This window comes from Oryctolagus cuniculus, chromosome 8, assembly GCF_051225735.1.
Source record: "Oryctolagus cuniculus isolate XC-2025 breed Fujian yellow rabbit chromosome 8, ASM5122573v1, whole genome shotgun sequence".
NCBI lineage: Eukaryota > Metazoa > Chordata > Mammalia > Lagomorpha > Leporidae > Oryctolagus > Oryctolagus cuniculus.
In genome coordinates, this window is record NC_142874.1 from 119,961,454 (window position 1) to 119,982,436 (window position 20,983).

General features: G+C 42.6%; 1 protein-coding gene across 2 annotated transcripts in view; it reads left to right on the forward strand.

Moving 5' to 3' along the window:
- The window catches only part of RCHY1 (ring finger and CHY zinc finger domain containing 1), a 31,217-nt gene that overhangs the window by 499 nt on the left and 9,735 nt on the right, over positions 1 to 20,983 (forward strand). For both annotated transcript variants that reach the window (XR_016212495.1, XM_002717011.6), the window contains exons 2-3: positions 7,856 to 7,975; positions 8,217 to 8,332. Coding sequence is in view for 1 of the 2 variants with exons in the window: in XM_002717011.6 (XP_002717057.1) it covers positions 7,856 to 7,975; positions 8,217 to 8,332 (236 nt within the window). In the remaining variant the exon portion in view is untranslated. The remainder of the gene's footprint in view (positions 1 to 7,855; positions 7,976 to 8,216; positions 8,333 to 20,983) is intronic.

Consider the following 20,983-nt stretch of genomic DNA (forward strand, 5'->3'; position numbering starts at 1 on the left):
GTGACGGCTTCAATGGGCTCATCTCCGACGAGCTTCCGCCGGGCAGGGCTGGGGGCGGGGTGGGCAGGGCGGTGAGACTTGGGTTTGGAGTTTGAAGCTAGGTTGTTTGTCGGGCTACCTCGCTACCTGAAATGTTTTGGCCAGGCGACCATAGGCCCCGTATTTCTTTTCTGTGTGGTCTTTTGCAAGCAGAAACTCTTTTTGCTTGGGATGAGGGTCGGCTTGTGCAAATCCGTTTCCCAATGGGTTTATTCGTCTCTTGCTGCTGGAAGTAGACTGAGGTAGCCCCTGGGCCCACTTCCGGCGTGTGATGAAATAATGAGAGGAGGGTGGGAAACGGGAGACTGGAAAACGAGTTCAGCTCCTGTGGTGATAGTTCAGAGCCTGCTAGCTTCATTTGAGAGGCCATGCAAATATCCAGAGCTGTGAAGGAGAAAATATGTGTGTGAAGTCGGAAGTGTGAGCGCTGTGAAATGGAACATTACGTATGGAAAAGTGCGTCGTGTGTATATATGGCGACTTTTGCTGTTTGAATAATCCGGAGGTTTTTGAATTGGCACCCATCCAATTGAAGTGTCCCGATTTTTCTTGCAAGAAGTGGTAGCTTTTGCTTAGAAAGGTTGAGGGTTGGAGTTGCACGGCCCTGTCTCCAAATCTGAAGACGTTCCCATTAATCGCTGTGATTTGGAGCAAGCTGCTGTTTTAAATACCTCTTATGTTCCACAGGAATGATAGAAGTTCCGCTTCATAAACAAGTATGAGGGTTATAAACTAAAGAGCATATATGGTGTTTTAGCAGGGTGCTTTGCCTGGGATGAGTGTAAATGTAGACCTAGCACCACCGCTGTTGTCATCACCCAGTCGCCGTCCTGAATTCTTTGGTGGTTCCACTTCACCAGCCAGCCGTGCCGATGGTCATTGACTGGAGTCATTAGATACAGGTGGTAGTCTCAGGCTGGGACGAACCACATAAACTCTTTTCTGTAGGCCATGGTTAGGGAAACGTTCCGCTGTGTTGGATGGGGCCATTCAAATGTTGTGTAAGGAAATGGAATGCTATCCTTACTTTCCATTTCTATTGAGATATTCTTTTACTCTTTTTAAAAAAAGATTTACTGTATTTATTTGAAAGACAGAGTTACTGTTAGAGGTAGAGACACAGAGAGAGGTCTTCCATCCGCTGGTTCACTCTTAAGATGGCCACAATGGCCGGAGCTGTGCCGATCCAAAGCCAGGAGCTTTTTCTGTGTCTCCCACGTGGGTGCAGGGGCCCAAGGACTTGGGCCATCTTCTGCTATCCCAGGCCACATCAGAGAGCTGGACTGGAAGTGGAGCAGGCCAGACTAGAACCGGCGCCCATATGGGATGCAGGCGCTTCAGGACAGGGCTTTAACCCACTGTGCCACAGCACCTGCCCCGGAGATGTTCTATTACTCTTTCAAACTTGAGATCTAAAACGAATTTGATATCTTGGACTCTTCTGTCCCCTCTGAAGAAACCACAGAACTAGATCTGTTTCATAGCATTCAGATAGTTGGCCCCGAGTGTCACTTTTTTGCCTTCCTCCTCCCTTCTTTTTTTTTTTTTTTTTTTTTTTGACAGGCAGAGTGGACAGTGAGAGAGAGAGAGACAGAGAGAAAGGTCTTCTTTTGCCATTGGTTCACCCTCCAATGGCTGCTACGGCTGGCACGCTGCGGCCGGCACACCGCGCTGATCCGAAGGCAGGAGCCAGGTGCTTTTCCTGGTCTCCCATGGGGTGCAGGGCCCAAGCGCTTGGGCCATCCTCCACTGCCCTCCCTGGCCACAGCAGAGAGCTGGCCTGGAAGAGGGGCAACCGGGACAGAATCCATCGCCCCGACCGGGGCTAGAACCCGGTGTGCCGGTGCCGCAAGGCGGAGGATTAGCCTAGTGAGCCTTGGCGTCGGGCCCTCCTCCCTTCTAAACATGGGAGGCCAAATAAAGTGTTTCAAGACAAGAGTTATGAACTAGATCAAATGCATTGTTTAAGTAATATAAAAGCTGAGAACTGAAGTTTGAATTTGGCGAGGAGGTCCCTGGTGATATTGAAGAGGAGTGGCGGTGGAGTGACTGGGGTAAGCCTCATTGGTGTGGACTCAAGAGATGCCATGAGAAGTGAAACTGGAATTACAGACAGTCCTTTTGCTATAAAGGAGAGCAAGAAAAAAAAAAAAACAGACCTTGGTTGCTGGGAGATGTGAGATTATGGGATCCCTCTCCCCCCTTTAAGGATGGAGGTGTTACAACATGTTTGTTTTTTCTTAGAAGAAGTGAGAACATTTTATAGTGGAGGAGGGAGAGGGTAAACTAGGGGCACGGGCCTTGAGTAGCTAGAGAGGCTGAGATCCTGTGCACAAACAATTGGCCTTAGAAGCCGGGACTGTACATTCTTTGTGAAAGAAGTGAAGGCAGAGGATGAGGCTTTTTTGCAATAGGTTGACCAGGCAGTATGCTGATGCTTTTTCTCTAGCCATATTCAGCTGTTCCTGAGAAAGGCTGAAGAGAGTTGGGTTTAACTCGGTTTAGGTTCCGGAGGACTTTGGTACAGTAACTATGCAGAGGAAGCCAGGAGGGAACTGGGCTGTATGCAAGGGAGGACTGGGATCGAGTTGAAAAGAGAGGTGGCAGAGAAGTTTCCTGCTTGAAACTGGAGCAGCAGTTCAAGTGGTCAGTGGTCCCCGTGGGTCGCTGAGGCCCCTTCAGGGTGTCTGTGAGGTCAAAACTGCTTTCTATCAATGCTGATATATTATCTGTCCTTTTCAGTGTGATGGTGAAAATCAGTGCCTAAAACTGCTAACACCTTTGTATAACTCAAATCAGTGGCACTGAACTGTGCTACACCTGTTGTTTTAACAAAAAGGGCCAGTGAACTAGTGGACAGAAGATCTCTTGATCTCTGTCACTCTGCCTTTCAAATAAATACGTGAATTTTAAAAAAGGGCAGTTTCTCTTACAATGTTGTTAGTGAAGCAGTGACAGTATTTTATCAACTCTCTTTAATGCCCTGTGGAACCAAATGGGACTTTTTCCTCAAGTACTTCAGCAGATTGAAATGAGATGGTTGTTTTGAGGCAGAGCTCTTGTGCAGTTGGATTGTGAAGGGAACTGATGGTTCTTTTCAAGGAGTAGCATTTTTTACTTGAAGAAAGTCATTCAGACTTGGATATATTTGGCAGACATTTTCTTGGAAAGGAGGGAAGCAAGACTGTTTATTGCAGGTGATTGAGTTGAAGCTTTCTTGTAAAAATTAAAATTTTGGAAAATTTTATTAGCTTCTCTGAACTTGAAAATTTCTCAAGACCAGCAGACTTTTCTATTGAGATTGTCTTCCTAGTCCTAAAGACTTCAAGTGAATGATTTTTTTCATATTGTATGTGAATGTATGAACATTTGGAGGGCCTACATAATTCAGGGTACTGGCATTTTCCAAATGACAAATGCAGGTTAAAAGATGTATTTGAAATGTGAGATAGATTAGTCAGTTTTAATGTAACAGACAAAGGGTCATTGATTGCATTTTAGATTCCATGTTCTAAGTAGTAAGAATTGTTGAAGGCCGGCGCCGCGGCTCACTAGGCTAATCCTCCGCCTAGCGGCGCCGGCACACCGGGTTCTAGTCCCGGTCGGGGCGCCGGATTCTGTCCCGGTTGCCCCTCTTCCAGGCCAGCCCTCTGCTGTGGCCAGGGAGTGCAGTGGAGGATGGCCCAGGTGCTTGGGCCCTGCACCCCATGGGAGACCAGGAAAAGCACCTGGCTCCTGGCTCCTGCCATCGGATCAGCGCGGTGCGCCGGCCGCAACGCGCCGGCCGCGGCGGCCATTGGAGGGTGAACCAACGGCAAAGGAAGACCTTTCTCTCTGTCTCTCTCTCTCACTGTCCACTCTGTCTGTCAAAAAAAAAAAAAAAAAAAAAAAAAAAAAAAAAAAAAAAAGAATTGTTGAATTTTGATGTAATATTAAAGAAAATCCATACTTATATGAAAGTCTTTAAAAATTTTAACTTTATTTTTAACAGATACATAGAAGTTTACATATTATGAGATACCATTAACAGGCTTTTTTAAAAAATTAGAATATTTGTTTTTATTGGTACACAATAATTGTACATATTTATGGGGTACAATGTAATATTTCAATACAGGCATACATTTTAATGATCAAATTAGGATAATTAGCATCCATCACTTTTTATATTCAAGATTTCTTTGTAGTGTGAACATTCAAAAGTCTTGTAGCTATTTAGAAATATACAATATGTTTTGTTAACTATTGTGACCTTACTGTGCAATAGAACACCAGAAGGATTATTTTTACAATAAGAAAAAAATACTTTTTAATTCAATAAAGGTAAACATTTCTGAGGTTTAATTTATATATATATTTTATATTTTTAAGTTTTTTTATTTGACAGGCAGAGTTAGACAGTGAGAGAGAGAGACAGAGAGAAAGTTCTTCCTTCCATTGGTTCACCCTCCAAATGGCCGCCATGGCTGGCGCGCTGCGCCAATCTGAAGCCAGGAGTCAGGTGCCGCCTCCTGGTCTCCCATGTGGGTGCAGGGGCCCATGCATCTGGGTCATCCTCCACTGCCTTCCCTGGCCACAGCAGAGAGCTGGACTGGAAGAGGAGCAACCGGGACTAGAACCCGGCACCCATATGGGATCCCATGCTGCAGGTGGATGATTAACCAAGTGATTACCACAGCGCCGGCCCCCCTAAGCATTTTTTGAGAAAATTAACTTTGAAGAACCCAAGAGTGATACATCTTTTGTTAGCACTTAGACATAACTGTAGCTTATAAGACATAAGAATACTGAATACGCTAAAACGGAGTAAATCTTTGAGAACAAGTTTTACCATTTACTCTCACAGTCCAGCTGTTTGAGGACAGAGGTTCTGCATGGAAAGTTAGTGCACAGTGACACCTGTTGTTAATTTAACAATTAACACTTTCATGTATGACATCAGTGATCGCCCCAGGCTCTTTTTTTTTTTTTTTTTAAAGATTTATTTATGTGAAAGTCAGAATTACAGAGAGAGGAGAGGCAGAGAGAGAGAGGTCTTCCATCCGCTGGTTCACTCCCCAGATGGCCTCAATGGCCAGAGCTGCGCCAAACAAGCCAGGAGCCAGGAGCTTCTTCCGGGTCTTCTGCGCAGGTGCAGGGGCCCAAGGACTTGGGTTATCTTCTACTGCCATCCCAGGCCATAGCAGAGAGCTGGATTGGAAGAGGAGCAGCTGGGACTAGAGCTGGTGCCCATATGTGATGCCGGTGCTTCAGGCCAGGGTGTTAACCACTGTGCCACAGTGTCGGCCCCTCTCTCTCTCTCTCTTTTTTTTTTTAAAGATTTATTTATTTTGCTTGAAACTCACAGTTAGGGAGAGAGAGAGAGGTCTTTCATCTGTTGAGAGGTCTTTCATCTGTTGGTTCACTCCCTGGATGGCCACAACAGCCGGAGTTGCGCCGATCTGGAGCCAGGAGCTTCTTCCAGGTCTCCCACATAGGTGCAGGGATTCAAGGACTTGGGCCATCTTCTGCTTTCCCAGGGCATAGCAGAGGGCCGAATCGGAAGTGGAGCAGCTGAGTCTTGAACCAGCATCCATGTGGGATGCTGGCACTGCAGGTGCTTTACCCACTACACCACAGAGCTGGCCCTGCCCCAGGCTCTTGACATGAGCTGCCTAGGTTATGGAAGCCTTTTGAATCCACAGACTCCTTCAGTATTTAGACAAGGCCGTAAGAAAAGTAGAAGCTCTCTCCTCCCTTCAGAGAAAAGTACATCCTTCTTTGATGACCACTTCTTTCCACTGGGGTCTTCCCACAGAGGTCCTTCATGTAGGACCCTTTTTGCTACAGTGTCTTGGCTTTCCGTGCCTGAAATGCTCTCATGAGCTTTTCAGCCAGACCATAATGCCTTAAGGGCTGGTGTGAACAGGCTTTTAAAATACTCCTTTCCTTTTCCAGTTAGGTATTTGTGTGAGGCCAGAATTCTTCATATGCTTCAACCACAACTGAATGTAGAAGCAGATATGAAAATCCAGCTATTCTGGGGGAAAGTAGTTGCTTTTCATTAAGTTTTTTTTTTTATTTTATTTTTATTTTTTTTTTAAGATTCAGTTTATTTGAAAGGTAGAGAGAGAAAGAGAGGAAGAGTGAGCTAGCTCTTCCATCTACTGGTTTACTCTCCCAGTGGCCACAACAGCTGGGCCAGGCCAAAGCCAGGAGTTAGGAGCTCCATTTGGGTCTCCTGTGTGAGTAGTAGGGGCCCAAGATTTTAAGCCATTTTCTGTTGCTTTCCCAGGTACAGTGGCACGGAGATCCATTGGAAGCAGAGTAGCTGGGACTCAACTAGCACTCTTGATATGGATTGCTGGTGTTGTAGATGGTGGCTTAACCCACTAACCACGATGCTAGCCTTATTCATTAAGTTTTATTTATGTAATATGTAATAGATTTAACTTTTTAAAAAAGTAATATTTAACAAATTAGCTTTTTTTTTTATAAAAGATTTATTTATTTTTAAATCAGAGTCAGAGGGAAAGACAGAGAGAGAGACTCTTTCATCTGCTGGTTCACTTCCCACATGGCTGCAGTGGCCAGCGCTGGGCCAGGCTGAAGTCAGGAGCTTCAGCAGGGTCTCCTGTATGGGATGCTGGTGTTGCGCGTGGAAACTACCTATTACTGTTTTAATTTGTGCTGTAGTGTACATCAATAGATAGAATCCATGTGAACTGAAGCTCTTTGGGATCTTTGGTAATTTTTAAGAGTGTAAATTGGTCCTGAGACCAAGACTTTTTGAGACCATTCTTTTACAGTGTTAGAGTGACGGCAGGCGCATGAGGAGGATTGGAGGACAAGGCAATTGGAAGTGAGAAGGCCAAGGAATTGAGAGTTTGGGGTATTGAAGGATTGTCATTTTGGATATGGATCACTGAGATTCAGGACCAGAGTAGTGGTGGAGAGAAGGGAAGCCAGTCAAGTGTTAAAATCTTAAGAATAAGCTGTTACGGTAAGTCATGGCATAGGAAGCCTTCAGAAATGAGTGATTTTGCAAGGTTTGTGTACTAGAAAGTAGTGGGTTAGCTCACTGGCTTGGAATCTTTTGGTATACTAGTTAGGGCAAGGTTCCATGGCTCTAATGAAAAGACAGAATGGTAACGTGGTTTAAAAAATAGTTTGTTTCTTCTCACTTAATAATTCCAAGGTGAGGGATCCAGGTTGGCAGTAAGCCTTTGTTCCATGTGGTCACTCCAGGGACAGATTTTTTCGTTGTGTAATCTTGCCATGTTTTGGGCCATATGACCCTTTATGTGATCCAGTTGTAACAGAGGTGGGCAATCATGTGCCTCTGTAGAAGGAGAGTGTATATTTTGGTGGCAGTCTCTGGCATTTTTGAAAACAACAGGTATCTCTTAATATTTGTTGCATCTTCTTCAATGTTAGATCTATAGTTGCAGATTAATATACACTAATGAAGTAATATAATTATGTATAAGGTTGAGTATGTTAAGTAAATTTATCTGGAAATGTCTAGGAAGAGGTTGTCCATTTGCCATTTAAGCTAAGAATGAAATTAGTGTTTTCTGGGATTCGTTTCTAAGTCTAGAGATTCCCAAACTTCTTAATTCTTGCTAAGGTTATGTATAACTTCATATGGATATATATATGTTGCAGGAAGTAGTTAAAATAGGCTAAGAAACAGTGAAACATTAGCACCTATTCCATTTCTGGTAACCTTTGACCTTTTTCCAGGAGGAGGAGGAAGAAAAAGAAATTTTCTCTTGGCACAGCAAACTTGTTTTCTCTCTCTGCTTATATCTCTTTTTTTCTCTCCTGGGGTCAGGCACCTTGCTGTGACAAGCTTTATACTTGCCGCCTGTGTCATGATAACAATGAAGATCATCAACTAGATCGATTTAAAGTAAAGGAAGTGCAGTGTATAAACTGTGAAAAGATTCAACATGTAAGATTTTCATGACTTATTTCTATTTTGTAAAATCTTTTATTGAAGTGCTTTGAAAATTTAATCAAAAATTTTGCAAGTGATACTATAACTTAGATAATTATCTTTGATTTAGATGTTTTAAAATGTGTAAAATAAATAAAACTGCATGTACATCAACATAAATCCTGGACATTCAAATAGTCATTAAAAATGTCTCCGTAAGTTTATTCCAGTTTTTAATTTCTTGTGTCTTTTTTAGGCCCAGCAGACTTGTGAAGAGTGTAGTACATTGTTTGGAGAATATTATTGCAATATATGCCACTTGTTCGACAAAGATAAGAAGCAATATCATTGTGAAAACTGTGGAATTTGTAGGTACTGTGTGTAAAATGTTCTTTTCTAATTACCTCTAATGTTTCTGGGCAATAACAGTTTTTAAAATCAACTTTATGAGAATATAACTTACATCTGATAAAATGTATTAAGTGTCTAGTTTATCAAGTATTGACAATTAATTATATATATGTGTGTTACATTATTCTAAAAAGTGTCTTCATGCCTCTTTGTTTTTAATTTAGAGATTTATTTATTTATTTGAAAGTAAGGGTTACAGAGAGAGGGAGAGGCAGCGAGAGGGAGATGTTTTCCAAACATTGGTTCACTCTCCAAATGGCCAGGACTGGGCCAGACTGAAGCTAGGAGCCAGGAGTTTCATTCAGGTCTCCCTTGTGGGTGCAGGGGCCCAAATACCAGGGCTGCTATCTGCTGTTTTTCTAGCACACTAGCAGGGAGCTGGATCAGAAGTGGAGCCCATAAGGGATGCTGGCACTGCAGGCTGTGGCTTAACCTGCCATTAAACAGTGCTCACGTCCCCTTCATGTCTCTTCTGCAAAACTCATTTAAATTTAGCTTTAGGATATTTTTATGAAGTGTTTTATAGGCAACTGGGCTACAAAGTTGGGCTAAATTTTTCCTTTTTTATTAAAAAAGAGTTTTTAAAAATTACCAAAATATACTTATTGGTTTTATGAAAGTGAGAAAACAGGAAAATAGAGAGAGTAAAAATAAAATAACCTACAGTCTACTCATTTACAAGTGTACTACCTGCATCACTGAGAAGTTCAAACTTTGCCTCTAAAAGTTTTGATAGTCGAGTCTGGAAAATAAACTGAAGACATACAGGTTAGCAGGAGAAAAACCATCGCAGGTTTATTAATATACATAGGCATGGGAGCCATACAGGATGGTGTCATGTGTTGATTAATTACAGGGACATGGGCCAGACTGAAGGTTAAGCCTCTGCCTGTGATGCCAGTATCGCATATGGGTTCAGGTTCAAGTCTCAGCTGCTCCACTTCCTATCCAGCTCTCTGCTAATGCATCTGGTAAAGCAGTGGAAGACCCATGTGGGAGACCCAGAAGAAGCTCCTGGGTTTGGCCTGGCCATTGTGGTCATTTGGGGAATGAACCAGCAAATGGAAGATCTATTTCCCTCTCTCCTCTCTGTCTCTCCCCTTCTCTTTCTGTATCTCTGCCTTTCAAATAAATAAATAAATATTTTAAACAAGTGATGGGGATACATTTTCGGAAACTTTGTTAGGTGATTTTGTTGTGCAGACATCACTGAGTGTACTTACATGGTACAGCCTACTATACTCCTAGGCTGTGTGATACAGCCTGTTAGCTCCTAGGCTGCAAACCTGTGCAGTGTGATGCTGTACTGAATACTGTGAGCAGTTGTAACACAATGGTAAGTATTTGTGTATCTGAACGTGGGAAACAATAAAAATAGGATGTAAAATAGAGGACACTTAACCATGAATGGAGCTTGCAGGACTAGAAGTTGCTCTGGGTGAGTCAGTGAGTGGGGAGGCCTAGAGCATTACTGTCCACCACTGGACTATCAACACTGTATGCTTAGGCTACACTGAGTTTATATAAAAATAGTAGATTAATCAACTTACTGTAACTTTTACTGTATAATCTTTAAAGTTTTAGCTTTTTGACTTGTAATAAACATTTAGTATGAAATATAAGCACATTGCACAGCTGTGCAAAAATATTTTTCCTTTATATTCCAGTTATATAAGCTTTCTTGTATTTAAAAAATTTTTACTTTTTTCCTAAATTTTTTTTTTTTTTTAAGTTTTTTTGAAAGGCAGAATTATAGAGAGAGGGAGAGACAGAGAGATCTTCATCTGCTGGTTCATTCCCTGAATGGTTGGGACTGGGCCAGGCTGAAGCCAGGAATCCAGAGCTGCTTCCTGGTCTTCCAAGTTGGTGTGGGGCCCCAAGCACTTGGGCCATCTCCTGCTGCTTTCCCAGGCACATTAGCAGGAAGCTGGGTTGGAAGTGTAACAGCTGGTCTGGAACTGGTGCATATGGGATACTGGCATTGCAGGTGGAGGCTTAACCTGCTAAACCATAATGCCTGCTCCTATTTTTTACTTTTTAAACTTTTTGTTAGAAACTACAACACAAACACGCACATGAGTGTATACTACACAGGATGAGGATCCTCAGTATCACGGTCTTCCACCTCCACAGCTTGTCGCACTGGAGATGGCCACTGTCTTGAGTATTTTAAATCACTTTCTTGCTTTTCTTTGATATATTGTTGTTTGTAGGGAAGATGACAAACATACCAAATGATACATAAATTAAAAGTAGACAATTTTGTGAATTCCAACACAGTATTCAAATTCTGTAACCACCACCAAGAAACATTCTCAGAACCTTCTTTATGTCCCTCTTAAGTTAATACAGTCTGCTAAATGTTACCACTGTGCTGACTTTATGAACTTTTTACAAATGGAATGATTCATTATATGTTCTATTTACATCTTGTCTTATATATTTTTTGTTTGTTTTGAGAGACAGGCAGAGAAAGCTCCCATCTGCTTGTGTTTACTTCCCAAACTACAATAGCTAGAGCTGGACTGGGAAAAAGGAACTCAGTCCAGTTTTCTTTTGTGGGTGGCAGGACCCAACTACTTGAGCTGTCTCACCTGCTGCCTCCCAGGGTCAGCATTAACAAGAAACTGAAATTGAGAGCCAGAGTTAGGATTTGAACTCAGGCAGTTGTTAGATGCAGGCATCCTACTGGCATCTTAACTATTAGGCCTAATGCGAGCCAATTTTTATCTGTTTTAAGCCTATGCTGTTAGTTGCCCATATACTTAGACTGTTACGTATTTTTCCTCGGTAATTGATACATTTGTTGTTATATAATATTTCTAGCTTTTTTTTTTTTAAACTTTTTGATAGGTAGAGTTATAGACAGTGAGAGAGAGAGAGACAGAGAGAAAGGTTTTCCTTCCGTTGGTTCACTCCCCAAATGGCCGCCATGGCCGGTGCTGTGCCGATCTGAAGCCAGGAGCCAGGTGTTTTTTCCTGGTCTCCCATGCAGGTGCAGGGGCCCAAGCACTTGAGCCATCCTCCACTGTCCTCCTGGGCCACAGCAGAGAGCTGGACTGGAAGAGGAGCAACCGGGACTAGAACTGGGCACCCATATGGGATGCTGGTGCCACAAGGCGGAGGATTAACAAAGACCTTAAACACCGATAGGGTTTACATGCTGTTGTCATTTACTTGCTATACCTGTTGTCCTGTTTCTTTTCTGAGTCTCCACTTTCATCTTTGAGGTTATTTCCCTTTTGTTTGAAGAATTCTCTTTAATGTTTTCAGTGAGACTCTGCTGGTGACAAATTCTCTGAGTTTTTGTCTTTTTAAATATGTCTTTATTTTACCTTGACTTTTGAATGACATCTTTACTGGGTATACATTCTAAGCCGCAAGCTTTTTCCCATCATCTTGTGCCTCCCAGGGAGTGTATAACAGGAAGCCGGAATTGGGAGCAGAGCTGAAACATGAGCTAGTCTGGAATTTGGGCATCCCCAGTGGCATCTTAACCACTAGGCATTCCTTTTCTTGAATGAGACTATTTAACTAGGATATCGTCTTCTACAAACTGTAATTTTTTTTAATTGCTTATAAGATCAATTTCATTTCAGCCTTAGAGTTCTCAACTGGGGATGTTTTTGCCCCAGTAGATACTTGGAAGTACTTGGAGATACTTTTGTCACAGCCAGGGGATGGGGGCAATACCATGGCATTGACTGGATAGAAGCCAAGGTGCTGCCAGGAACCTATAGTGAAGAAGACAATCCCCTGCCACAGAGACTTAGCTGGTCCACAATGTCAGTTGTGCCTAGGTGGAGAACTCCTGACTAGAGTGTTGCTACCTGTCTCTGCCTTTATCTCCTGCCGTGTCTAAATTTTTCTGTCAGTGTTTTTCTGTTTGCCATCATGTTTTCTAGCAAAGAAATTAAAAGTTCTGATTTCTTAATTTACAAAAGGAAAACTTAAAAAGTTATAAAGAAGATTATAGCTGGGCATTTTAATAACCTTCATGAAAGATGATGTAATAGTTTGAGCAATACAGAAAGAAAATTGAAGGCTGATGCATAATGATTTATTCCATGTTGGTTCACCTTTTGAGGTTTTTTTCAACATGCTTCTTGTATTAGTCTTTTTTGTCAGGATAGTTGGGAACAGCTAATAATTACTATGAGAAAGTTCTTAGGGTACTGAATATTAAAATGCCTTAACATAAAGGAAAAAACGAGATCCTTGAGATCCCATTATGTATCAAATTTATAAAAGGCTTCAAGGAACCCATATGATAACTGCAAAATAGAATCAGTATATTCTTTTACAAAATAGCTCTTCTGAAGGTCTCTAGGAAAGAATAAATGCCATAAAATACTAATCTTTAGAGAACAGTGAATTATAAGAGGGACTGGACCCTAGCATAGGATGGATGTTGATGAAAAGACTTGCAGTCATATAGGTTTGGTGAATGCTGAATTTAATCTGCATCCTTTATTAGAACTTCTGACTTGTTAATACTGCAATGTAAATCTAGAATGTTGGTTTTCTAATTCTTGCTCATAGAACTCATTTCGTGTTCTAAGTATCTAAAGTATAGAATAAGAAATTTTCATATTATTGGCTGTCATAAAATTATGTGACTCAGGCATTAAACCAAAGATTATGATCACTTCAAGTAGGTATTTTAAGAGGCGTCATGTCTGTTTTCATTGTTCAGTAATATTTGAAATGCTTATTTTGCAGTTGCTTTTAGTCTATTATGAAGCTTCATCATTAGTTTTAGTATACTGAACGTCTGCAAGGCAAGGATGAGCAGGGCTGCTTGGCATGGCTTTCTTGCTTTCATTTCTTCTACTCTTGGCTCTTATCTGTTCTCCTGGGTTGTCCCTGACTGTGATTTGGAGGTAGAGGTTTGAAAAGTTGCGGCTCATCCTTAGTAGTCACTGTGAGCAAGTCAGTGTTTTGCACAGAGTTTAATTTTGTGCTTTTCCTTACTTGACATTTTAAAATAGCTTCATTATTGTTGTAGATTATCTTTCAACTGTGGCAACATTTCTCAGAGCAATGTACCCCAGAGACAGGAGTCAATTTTCTTTTCATCAGGAGCAAATATTTGATCTTAACTTTTTAATAGTGACTGTATATAATCTCATTGGAATGTACTAGAATGAGTTTAAAAAAATGGGAGAAGGAAGTATCATTATAGTCTTCGAATTGTTCTATGAACTACATTTAACCTGTTCTCTTTTTATTAACATGAGAATTGTGTTGTAATTATCTTGCATTTGCTGTGACCCTGAGAATCTAATGTATTAATTCCTTAAATAAAAAATACTTCCCCATTGTTATTAAATTATTTGTTATAAAACAGTATTATATAGAAGTAATTATTGTGTTCTAATTTTTTTTTTTTGACAGGCAGAGTTAGACAGTGAGAGAGAGAGACAGAGACAGAGAGAAAGGTCTTCCTTCCATTGGCTCACCCCCCCCAAATGGCCGGGACTAGAACCCGGCGCCCATATGGGATGCTGGTGCTGCAGGCGGAGGATTAGCCTAGTGAGCCACAGCGCCGGCCCTCTTGTGTTCTAATTTAGAAAACAATGTTTGAACATTTTGAAGATGCAATCCCATTTTTAAATTATCTCCAAGAAATAAAGATGTGTACCAGTAATTATTAGCAGAATATTTATTGTAGAATTTAATATAGTGAAAAATTGGAAGCAACCAGTATGTTTTGGAGAATTGTTGGATTTGGGAGCCCTATTAAAATATGACTTGAATAATGTTTAGGGATTGGGGAAATGATTGACAAAAGGCTGGCCAATATATCCTATATACTAAAATATTAGCAATAATTGGCACATTAAGCCGGCGCCGTGGCTCAATAGGCTAATCCTCCACCTTGCGGCGCCGGCACACCGGGTTCTAGTCCCGGTTGGGGCGCCGGATTCTGTCCCGGTTGCCCCTCTTCCAGGCCAGCTCTCTGCTATGGCCAGGGAGTGCAGTGGAGGATGGCCCAGGTGCTTGGGCCCTGCACCCCATGGGAGACCAGGAAAAGCACCTGGCTCCTGGCTCCTGCCAGGATCAGCGCGGTGCGCCGGCTGCAGCGGCGGCCATTGGAGGGTGAACCAGCGGCAAAGGAAGACCTTTCTCTCTGTCTCTCTCTCTCACTGTCCACTCTGCCTGTCAAAAAAAAAAAAAAAAAAATTGGCACATTAGTGGTGGAATCATGCATGATTGAAGGTTTTGTATATTGTCTTTATTTATTCATGCTTCTCTATGTTCTGCATGTTTTAAATGAACACACCTTTTAAATTTATAAAGTTAAAAAACTTGTAATTGAATTGGAGAAATAAAATAACCATTAATAAAATGATACTTTAACCTAAGGGTTGGATCCTGTTTTCACATTTTTGTAAGCTATTAAATAAGCATCAGACAGTTCTGTGCTATGTGTCACATGGCATTGATCAGAAAGCATAATTCTTGTCTTGAAGTTTGTATTAAGTATTAAGGAGCAGTCTCAGCTGTGGTGTTTGATTGTAGGGGTTGCAGCTGTCCTTTGTAGGGAGACTTGAGTAAAATTATAATGGTGATAAGTTGAAGTTAAATAGGTTGAGGTGAATCCTAGGCTCTAGCCCCCACCACCATGGCTGGAAGCCAGGTGACCCCATGGCCCAACCACCAGTGTCAGCTCCACCCCCATCCTAATGGGATTCGCTGCTCCTACTTCCCTGCCCACTCCCTGGAAAAGTTTTAAAAGGACCTGTTCCTGAACACGTGGCTCTCTTGATCTCTCTCTTTCTGTCTCTTGATCTCTCTTACTCTCTTGTTCTCTCTTATGCTTTCCTTCTCCCTCTTTTCCTTCTTTGCCTCTTCCCTCCAGTCTGTTGGGTTTCCCCTCAATAAGCCCTTTCCCTTAAAAAAAATAGGTTGGGGTGAGCTGGGGTGTAAATAAATAACTAAGCCTAAGGGGAGGTAGTGAAAGATGGAGGAGAGGTATTGCAGGGAGAAGTAGAGACTTAGGTTGAAGTCAGGAGTTAATAGTATTTATAGAATTGTGTTTTTTTTTTTTTTTTTTTTGACAGGCAGAGTGGACAGTGAGAGAGAGAGACAGAGAGAAAGGTCTTCCTTTTGCCGTTGGTTCACCCTTCAATGGCCACCGCGGCCGGCTCACTGCGGCCGGCGCACCGCACTGATCCGATGGCAGGAGCCAGGTGCTTCTCCTGGTCTCCCATGGGGTGCAGGGCCCAAGGACTTGAGTCGTCCTCCACTGCCCTCCCTGGCCACAGCAGAGAGCTGGCCTGGAAGAGGGGCAACCGGGACAGAATCCAGTGCCCCGACCGGGGCTAGAACCCGGTGTGCCGGCGCCGCAAGGCGGAGGATTAGCCTAGTGAGCTGCGGTGCCGGCTATAGAATTGTGTTTTAAGTTGAACTGATTTTTGTGTCATCACAACCACAAAAGAAGATAGAATAAAAGAGGTCTGAGTGTGTCATACACAGTAAGGATAAGTCTTGCTCTGTGGAGCTTGGGCTTGTATTTGGAGTGTGAGTGTGTGTGTGTAGGGAGGGAGGAAGTCTGGGGGTACCCATCACAGTGTAGAGACATTTGCTCCTGTGTGTGGAGGTTAAGGTCGGGAAACACTGCTGCAGAGTGTGTACGTCAGTGCTAGCTGATCACAGTACCAAAACCAAATCAACTGCTTTTGTTATGAAGAGTCAATTATCTTTGAAATAGTTTTAAATAATGTTTACTTACTCATGCAGTTAACATTTTCAGTGCTCTTTAGTTCTTTGTGTAAACCCATATTTCTAAGGAAAAAAAATTTTTAACGATTTATTTATTTACTTGAAAGTGAGAGTTACACAGAGAGAGAACAGGAGAGGCAGAGAGAGGTCTTCCCATCCGCTGGTTCACTCCCCAATTGGCTGCAATGGCCGGAGCTGCACTGTTTCAAAGCCAGGAGCTAGGAGCTTCTTCTAGGTCTCCCACGTAGGTGCAGGGGCCCAAGGACTTGGGCCAAGGACTTGGGCCATCTTGTACTGCTTTTGCAGGCCATGGCAGAGAGCTGGATTGGAAGTGGAGCAGCCGGGACTCAAACTGGTGCCCATATGGGATGCTGGCACTGCAGGCAGTGGCTTTACCCGTTATGCCACAGCGCTGGCCCCCGCTAAGAAATTTTTCCACGTTTTTTTCCTGTGCTTGTCTCCTATAACAAGTCATTTTCACTTTTATATGTTTGAACCCTCCTTATTTTTCTTTTGTGTTTGAAAATTATTTTTTTCTGGATGTAGAATTCTAGTCTGACAGCTTTTTTTTTCTTTCAGTACTTTAAAGATGTTGATCTACTGTATATTGTTTCCAGTGAGAAATCTGAAGTGGTCCTTAGCTTGCTTTCTCTATACATACCTTTTACTCTTGCTACTTTTAAGGTTATTCTTTTATCCCTGATTTTGAACAAACAGTTTGACTATGATGTTCTGTAGTATCGTTTTTTTCATGTTGACTGTGCTTAGGGTTTATTGAGCTTCTTCAATCTGAGTTACAGTTTTCATCAATTACTTGAAATTTTTGGCCATTACTTTAGAACTTCAGCTGTGTTTTCTGTCTGCCCTCTCTTTCTGCCTTCTGCCCTTGGGATCTTCAGTTACATGCATAGTAGTTGCTTGAAGTTGTTTACTAGCTTATGCATGCTGTGTTTATTTATATTTTTTAAGATTTATTTGATGACCGGCGCCGCGGCTCACTAGGCTAATCCTCCGCCTTGTGGCGCCGGCACACCAGGTTCTAGTCCCGGTCGGGGCGCCGGATTCTGTCCCGGTTGCCCCTCTTCCAGGCCAGCTCTCTGCTGTGGCCCGGGAGTGCAGTGGAGGATGGCCCAAGTGCTTGGGCCCTGCACCCCATGGGAGACCAGGAGAAGCACCTGGCTCCTGCCATCGGATCAGCGCGGTGCGCCGGCCGCAGCGCGGCAGCCATTGAAGGGTGAACCAACGGCAAAAGGAAGACCTTTCTCTCTGTCTCTCTCTCTCACTGTCCACTCTGCCTGTCAAAAAAAATATATATATATATTTATTTGAAAGAGTTACAGAGAGATGGAGAGGCAGAGAGAGAGAGAGAGAGAGAGAGATCTTCCATCTACTGTTTGACTCCTCAAATAGCCTCAATGGCTAGGTCTGGGTCAGGCCAAAGCCAGGAGCCAGGAGCTTCATCTGGATATCCCATGTGAGTGCTAGGTCTCAGGGACTTGGGCCATCTTCTGTTGCTTTCCCAGGTACATTAGCAGAAAGCTAGACTGGAAGTGGAGCAGCCTGGAACTTGAACCAGTGGCCATATGGGATGCTGGCACCTCAGGTGCCAGCTTAAGTTGCTGTGCTACAGTGCCAGCCCTGCAGTTCATTTTTAAAAATTCTTTTTTCTTCATTTCACTTTGGGTAGTTCCTATTACAATGCCTTCAAGTTGGCTGATCTTTGCTTTAGCAGTATCTACCTTGCCATTAATTCTAACAGTGCAGTTTTTCATTTAAGACTGTGGTTTTTATCTAGAAGTTTGATTTAGGTCTTTTAAAAATGTCTTATATAGGGGCTGGCGCCATGGCTCACTTGGTTAATCCTCCGCCTGCGGTGCTGGCATCCCATATGGGCGCCGGGTTCTAGTCCCGGTTGCTCCTCTTCCAGTCCAGCTCTCTGCTGTGGCCTGGGAGGGCAATGGAGGATGGCCCAAATGCTTGGGCCCCTGCACCCGCGTGGGAGACCAGGAGGAAGCACCTGGCTCCTGGCTTCGGATTGGGGTAGCTCTGGCCGTAGCAGTCATTTGTGGGGTGAACCAACGGAAGGAAGACCTTTCTCTCTGTCTCTCTCTCACTGTCTAACTCTGTCTGTCAAATAAATTAAAAAAAAAAAAAAAGAAATCCAAAAGGGAAAAAATGTCCTATATATATCTATATTAACTCCTTGAACATGCAGAATGTAGCGATGGCTATTTTAATGCCCTTCCCTCCTAATTAACAGAGTTCTGGATAGGTGCTGATTGATTATTCTTCCCTATCCAGGGCTTGTTTTTCTGCCCCTTTGTATTTCTGGTCATTGTTGATTGGATACCAGACATCATGATTTTTACCTTGTTGTGTGCTGGATACTTTGGTATTTCTGTAAATCTTTCTAGTTTTATTTTCGGATATGGTAAGATTTGAAATAGCTTGAGCTCTCTGGGACTTGCTTTTGTAGTTTATGAGGTGGATCTGCGAGTGCCTGGTCCTCGCTGTGGAGGCAGTATGTTCCTGAGTATTCTGCCCCGTGCTCTTGAATTACGAGTTACTCCGTTCTGGCCATGAGTGACTGGCAGTGTTCCTTCTAGTTCTTTAAGGTGCTTCTTTCCCTGGCTGTGAGTAGTTTTTTCACAGCCTTGTGTTGCATATCCCTAAATACTCAAGGGGCTCCTCCTTGTGCCTCTATACTCTCTGGTTATGTGACCTACGAACTCAAGCAGTCTAGGTTCCCAAAACTCTCAGCTCATGATTTCAGTCTTGAAGTCTACCTGGCTTCACTTTGGTTCCTCTCTCCTGTTCTGGCCTGAAAACTTGAGGCACTAAACTGGAGCCCTTGTTGGGCTCACTTAGTTTGTTTTCTGTCTCTGTACCTACCATTGCTCTTTGTTGCTTGATGTTCAGTGGAACTGTTGTTCCATGTATTTTGTTGTTCAGATGGGAGGGTAGATCTGATCTCTGTCTTGGGCAGTAGTGGAAGTCTCCCTGCAGGATTTGACCTGTGGAATGTGACAGGCTGCAACATTCACCTGTAAGAGAAAATTCATAGTAGCTAAGCACATTTTTTAAAGGAAGGACAACAGAAGGCATTGTCTTTTCACATATCAACACATTGTGAAGCCATAGTAAGTCAAGTGGTTTGCTCTTTGTGCAGGAGTAGACAGATAGGTAAGTGGAAAAAGATGCAGTGTATGTATATACAGACATATTTATTATACACATGAATTTACAACAAGTGGCATTTTAAATTGAGGAAAGGCTATTATTAAGATAATTTATTATCCATTTGGAAAATACAAGTAGATTCTTAAACCCTGTGGGTTCATTATAATATGTTTTAACATCTTGTGGCAGAAAGTGAACTAATAATGACTTAAGAAAGATAGATGTTTGTTGCTGTGGCCAGGGAGTGCAGTGGAGAATGGCCCAAGTGCTTGGGCCCCGCACCCCATGTGAGACCAGGATAAGTAGTACCTGGCTCCTGCCATCGGATCAGCGCGGTGCGCCGGCCGTGGCGGCCATTGGAGGGTGAACCAACGGCAAAAGGAAGACCTTTCTCTCTGTCTCTCTCTCTCACTGTCCACTCTGCCTGTCAAAAATAATAAAAATAAAAAAAAGAAAGATAGATGTTTGTTTCTAATGGAAAAGTGTAGTTACACAGGATTCCAGGCTGTTGGTATTTCTGTCTATCTAGTGTAAGCTGCTTCAGTGCTGTGTTCTGGCCAGTGGGAAGGAGGCAGATTCATGAAGGGAGAACATACCTTTTCTTTTCCTTCTTTTCTTTTTCTTTTTCTTTTTTTTTTTTTTAAGATTTGTTTTATTTATTTGAAAGGCAGGGTGACAGAAAGAGCTATTATTTGCTAGTTTACTCCCCAAATGGCTACAACTGTTGGGGATGGGCCAGGCCAGAGCCAGGAGCCAGGAACTCCGTGTGGGTCTCCCATGTGGGTGGCTGGGGCCCAAGCAATTGGGCTATCTGCTGCTGCTTTCCCAGGCACATTTGCAGGAAGCTGGGTTGGAAGCAGAGCAGCCAGTACTGGAATTGGTGCTCATATGGGATGCTGGCATTGCAGACCACAGCTTAATTCACTGTGCACGACACTGGCTTTATACTCTTTCCTTTTAAGGTAACAACACAGACTGCTATTTTTCTCTTCTGGTCATAAGCTCCAGAGAGTCTGGAAAATAGTCTTTGTTAAAGACAGTTCTCAGTTGGTTATTGCCTTGCCAAATGTGCTATAGAAGAAGCAGAGAATGGGCATTTAGGGGCAACTAGTAAATCTCTTTACCATATGTAACACATATCTAATGGATTGAAGTAGATTTAAAAATGAAAAGCCAAGGACAGACATGTGCCAGCATCCCAGTGCCAGTTTGAGTCTTGGCTGCGCTGCTTCTGATCGAATACTTGGGCCCCTGTCACCCATGTAGAGACCCAGATGAAGTTCCTGGTTCTTGACTTTGGCCAGGCCCAGCCCTGGAGTCATTTGGGGAGTGGACAAGCAGGTGGAAGATTTCTGTTTCTCCTCTCTAAGTCTGCCTTTCAAATAAATAACTTTAAAAGAAGAGAAAATCTGTAATTGTTAGCTGTGTATGTAGGAGAACTATAAAGACCTTTAAGTCAGTGAAAGATAAATATTCTAGGCCGGCGCCGTGGCTCGCTAGGCTACTATGTAGCTATTAAGAAGAATTAAGTGGTTTGGTATAGACAGACATATTGTGAAGTAAAAAAAAAAAAACAAAAAAACTGCAAAATAGCTTATATACAAAGAATTCATTCATGTAAGAAATAAAACCCAAAGTGTGTCTCTATATGTTAAGGTATGTAATTTTGTTTAAAAAAAAAAAAGGCTTAGTGGATACCATTCT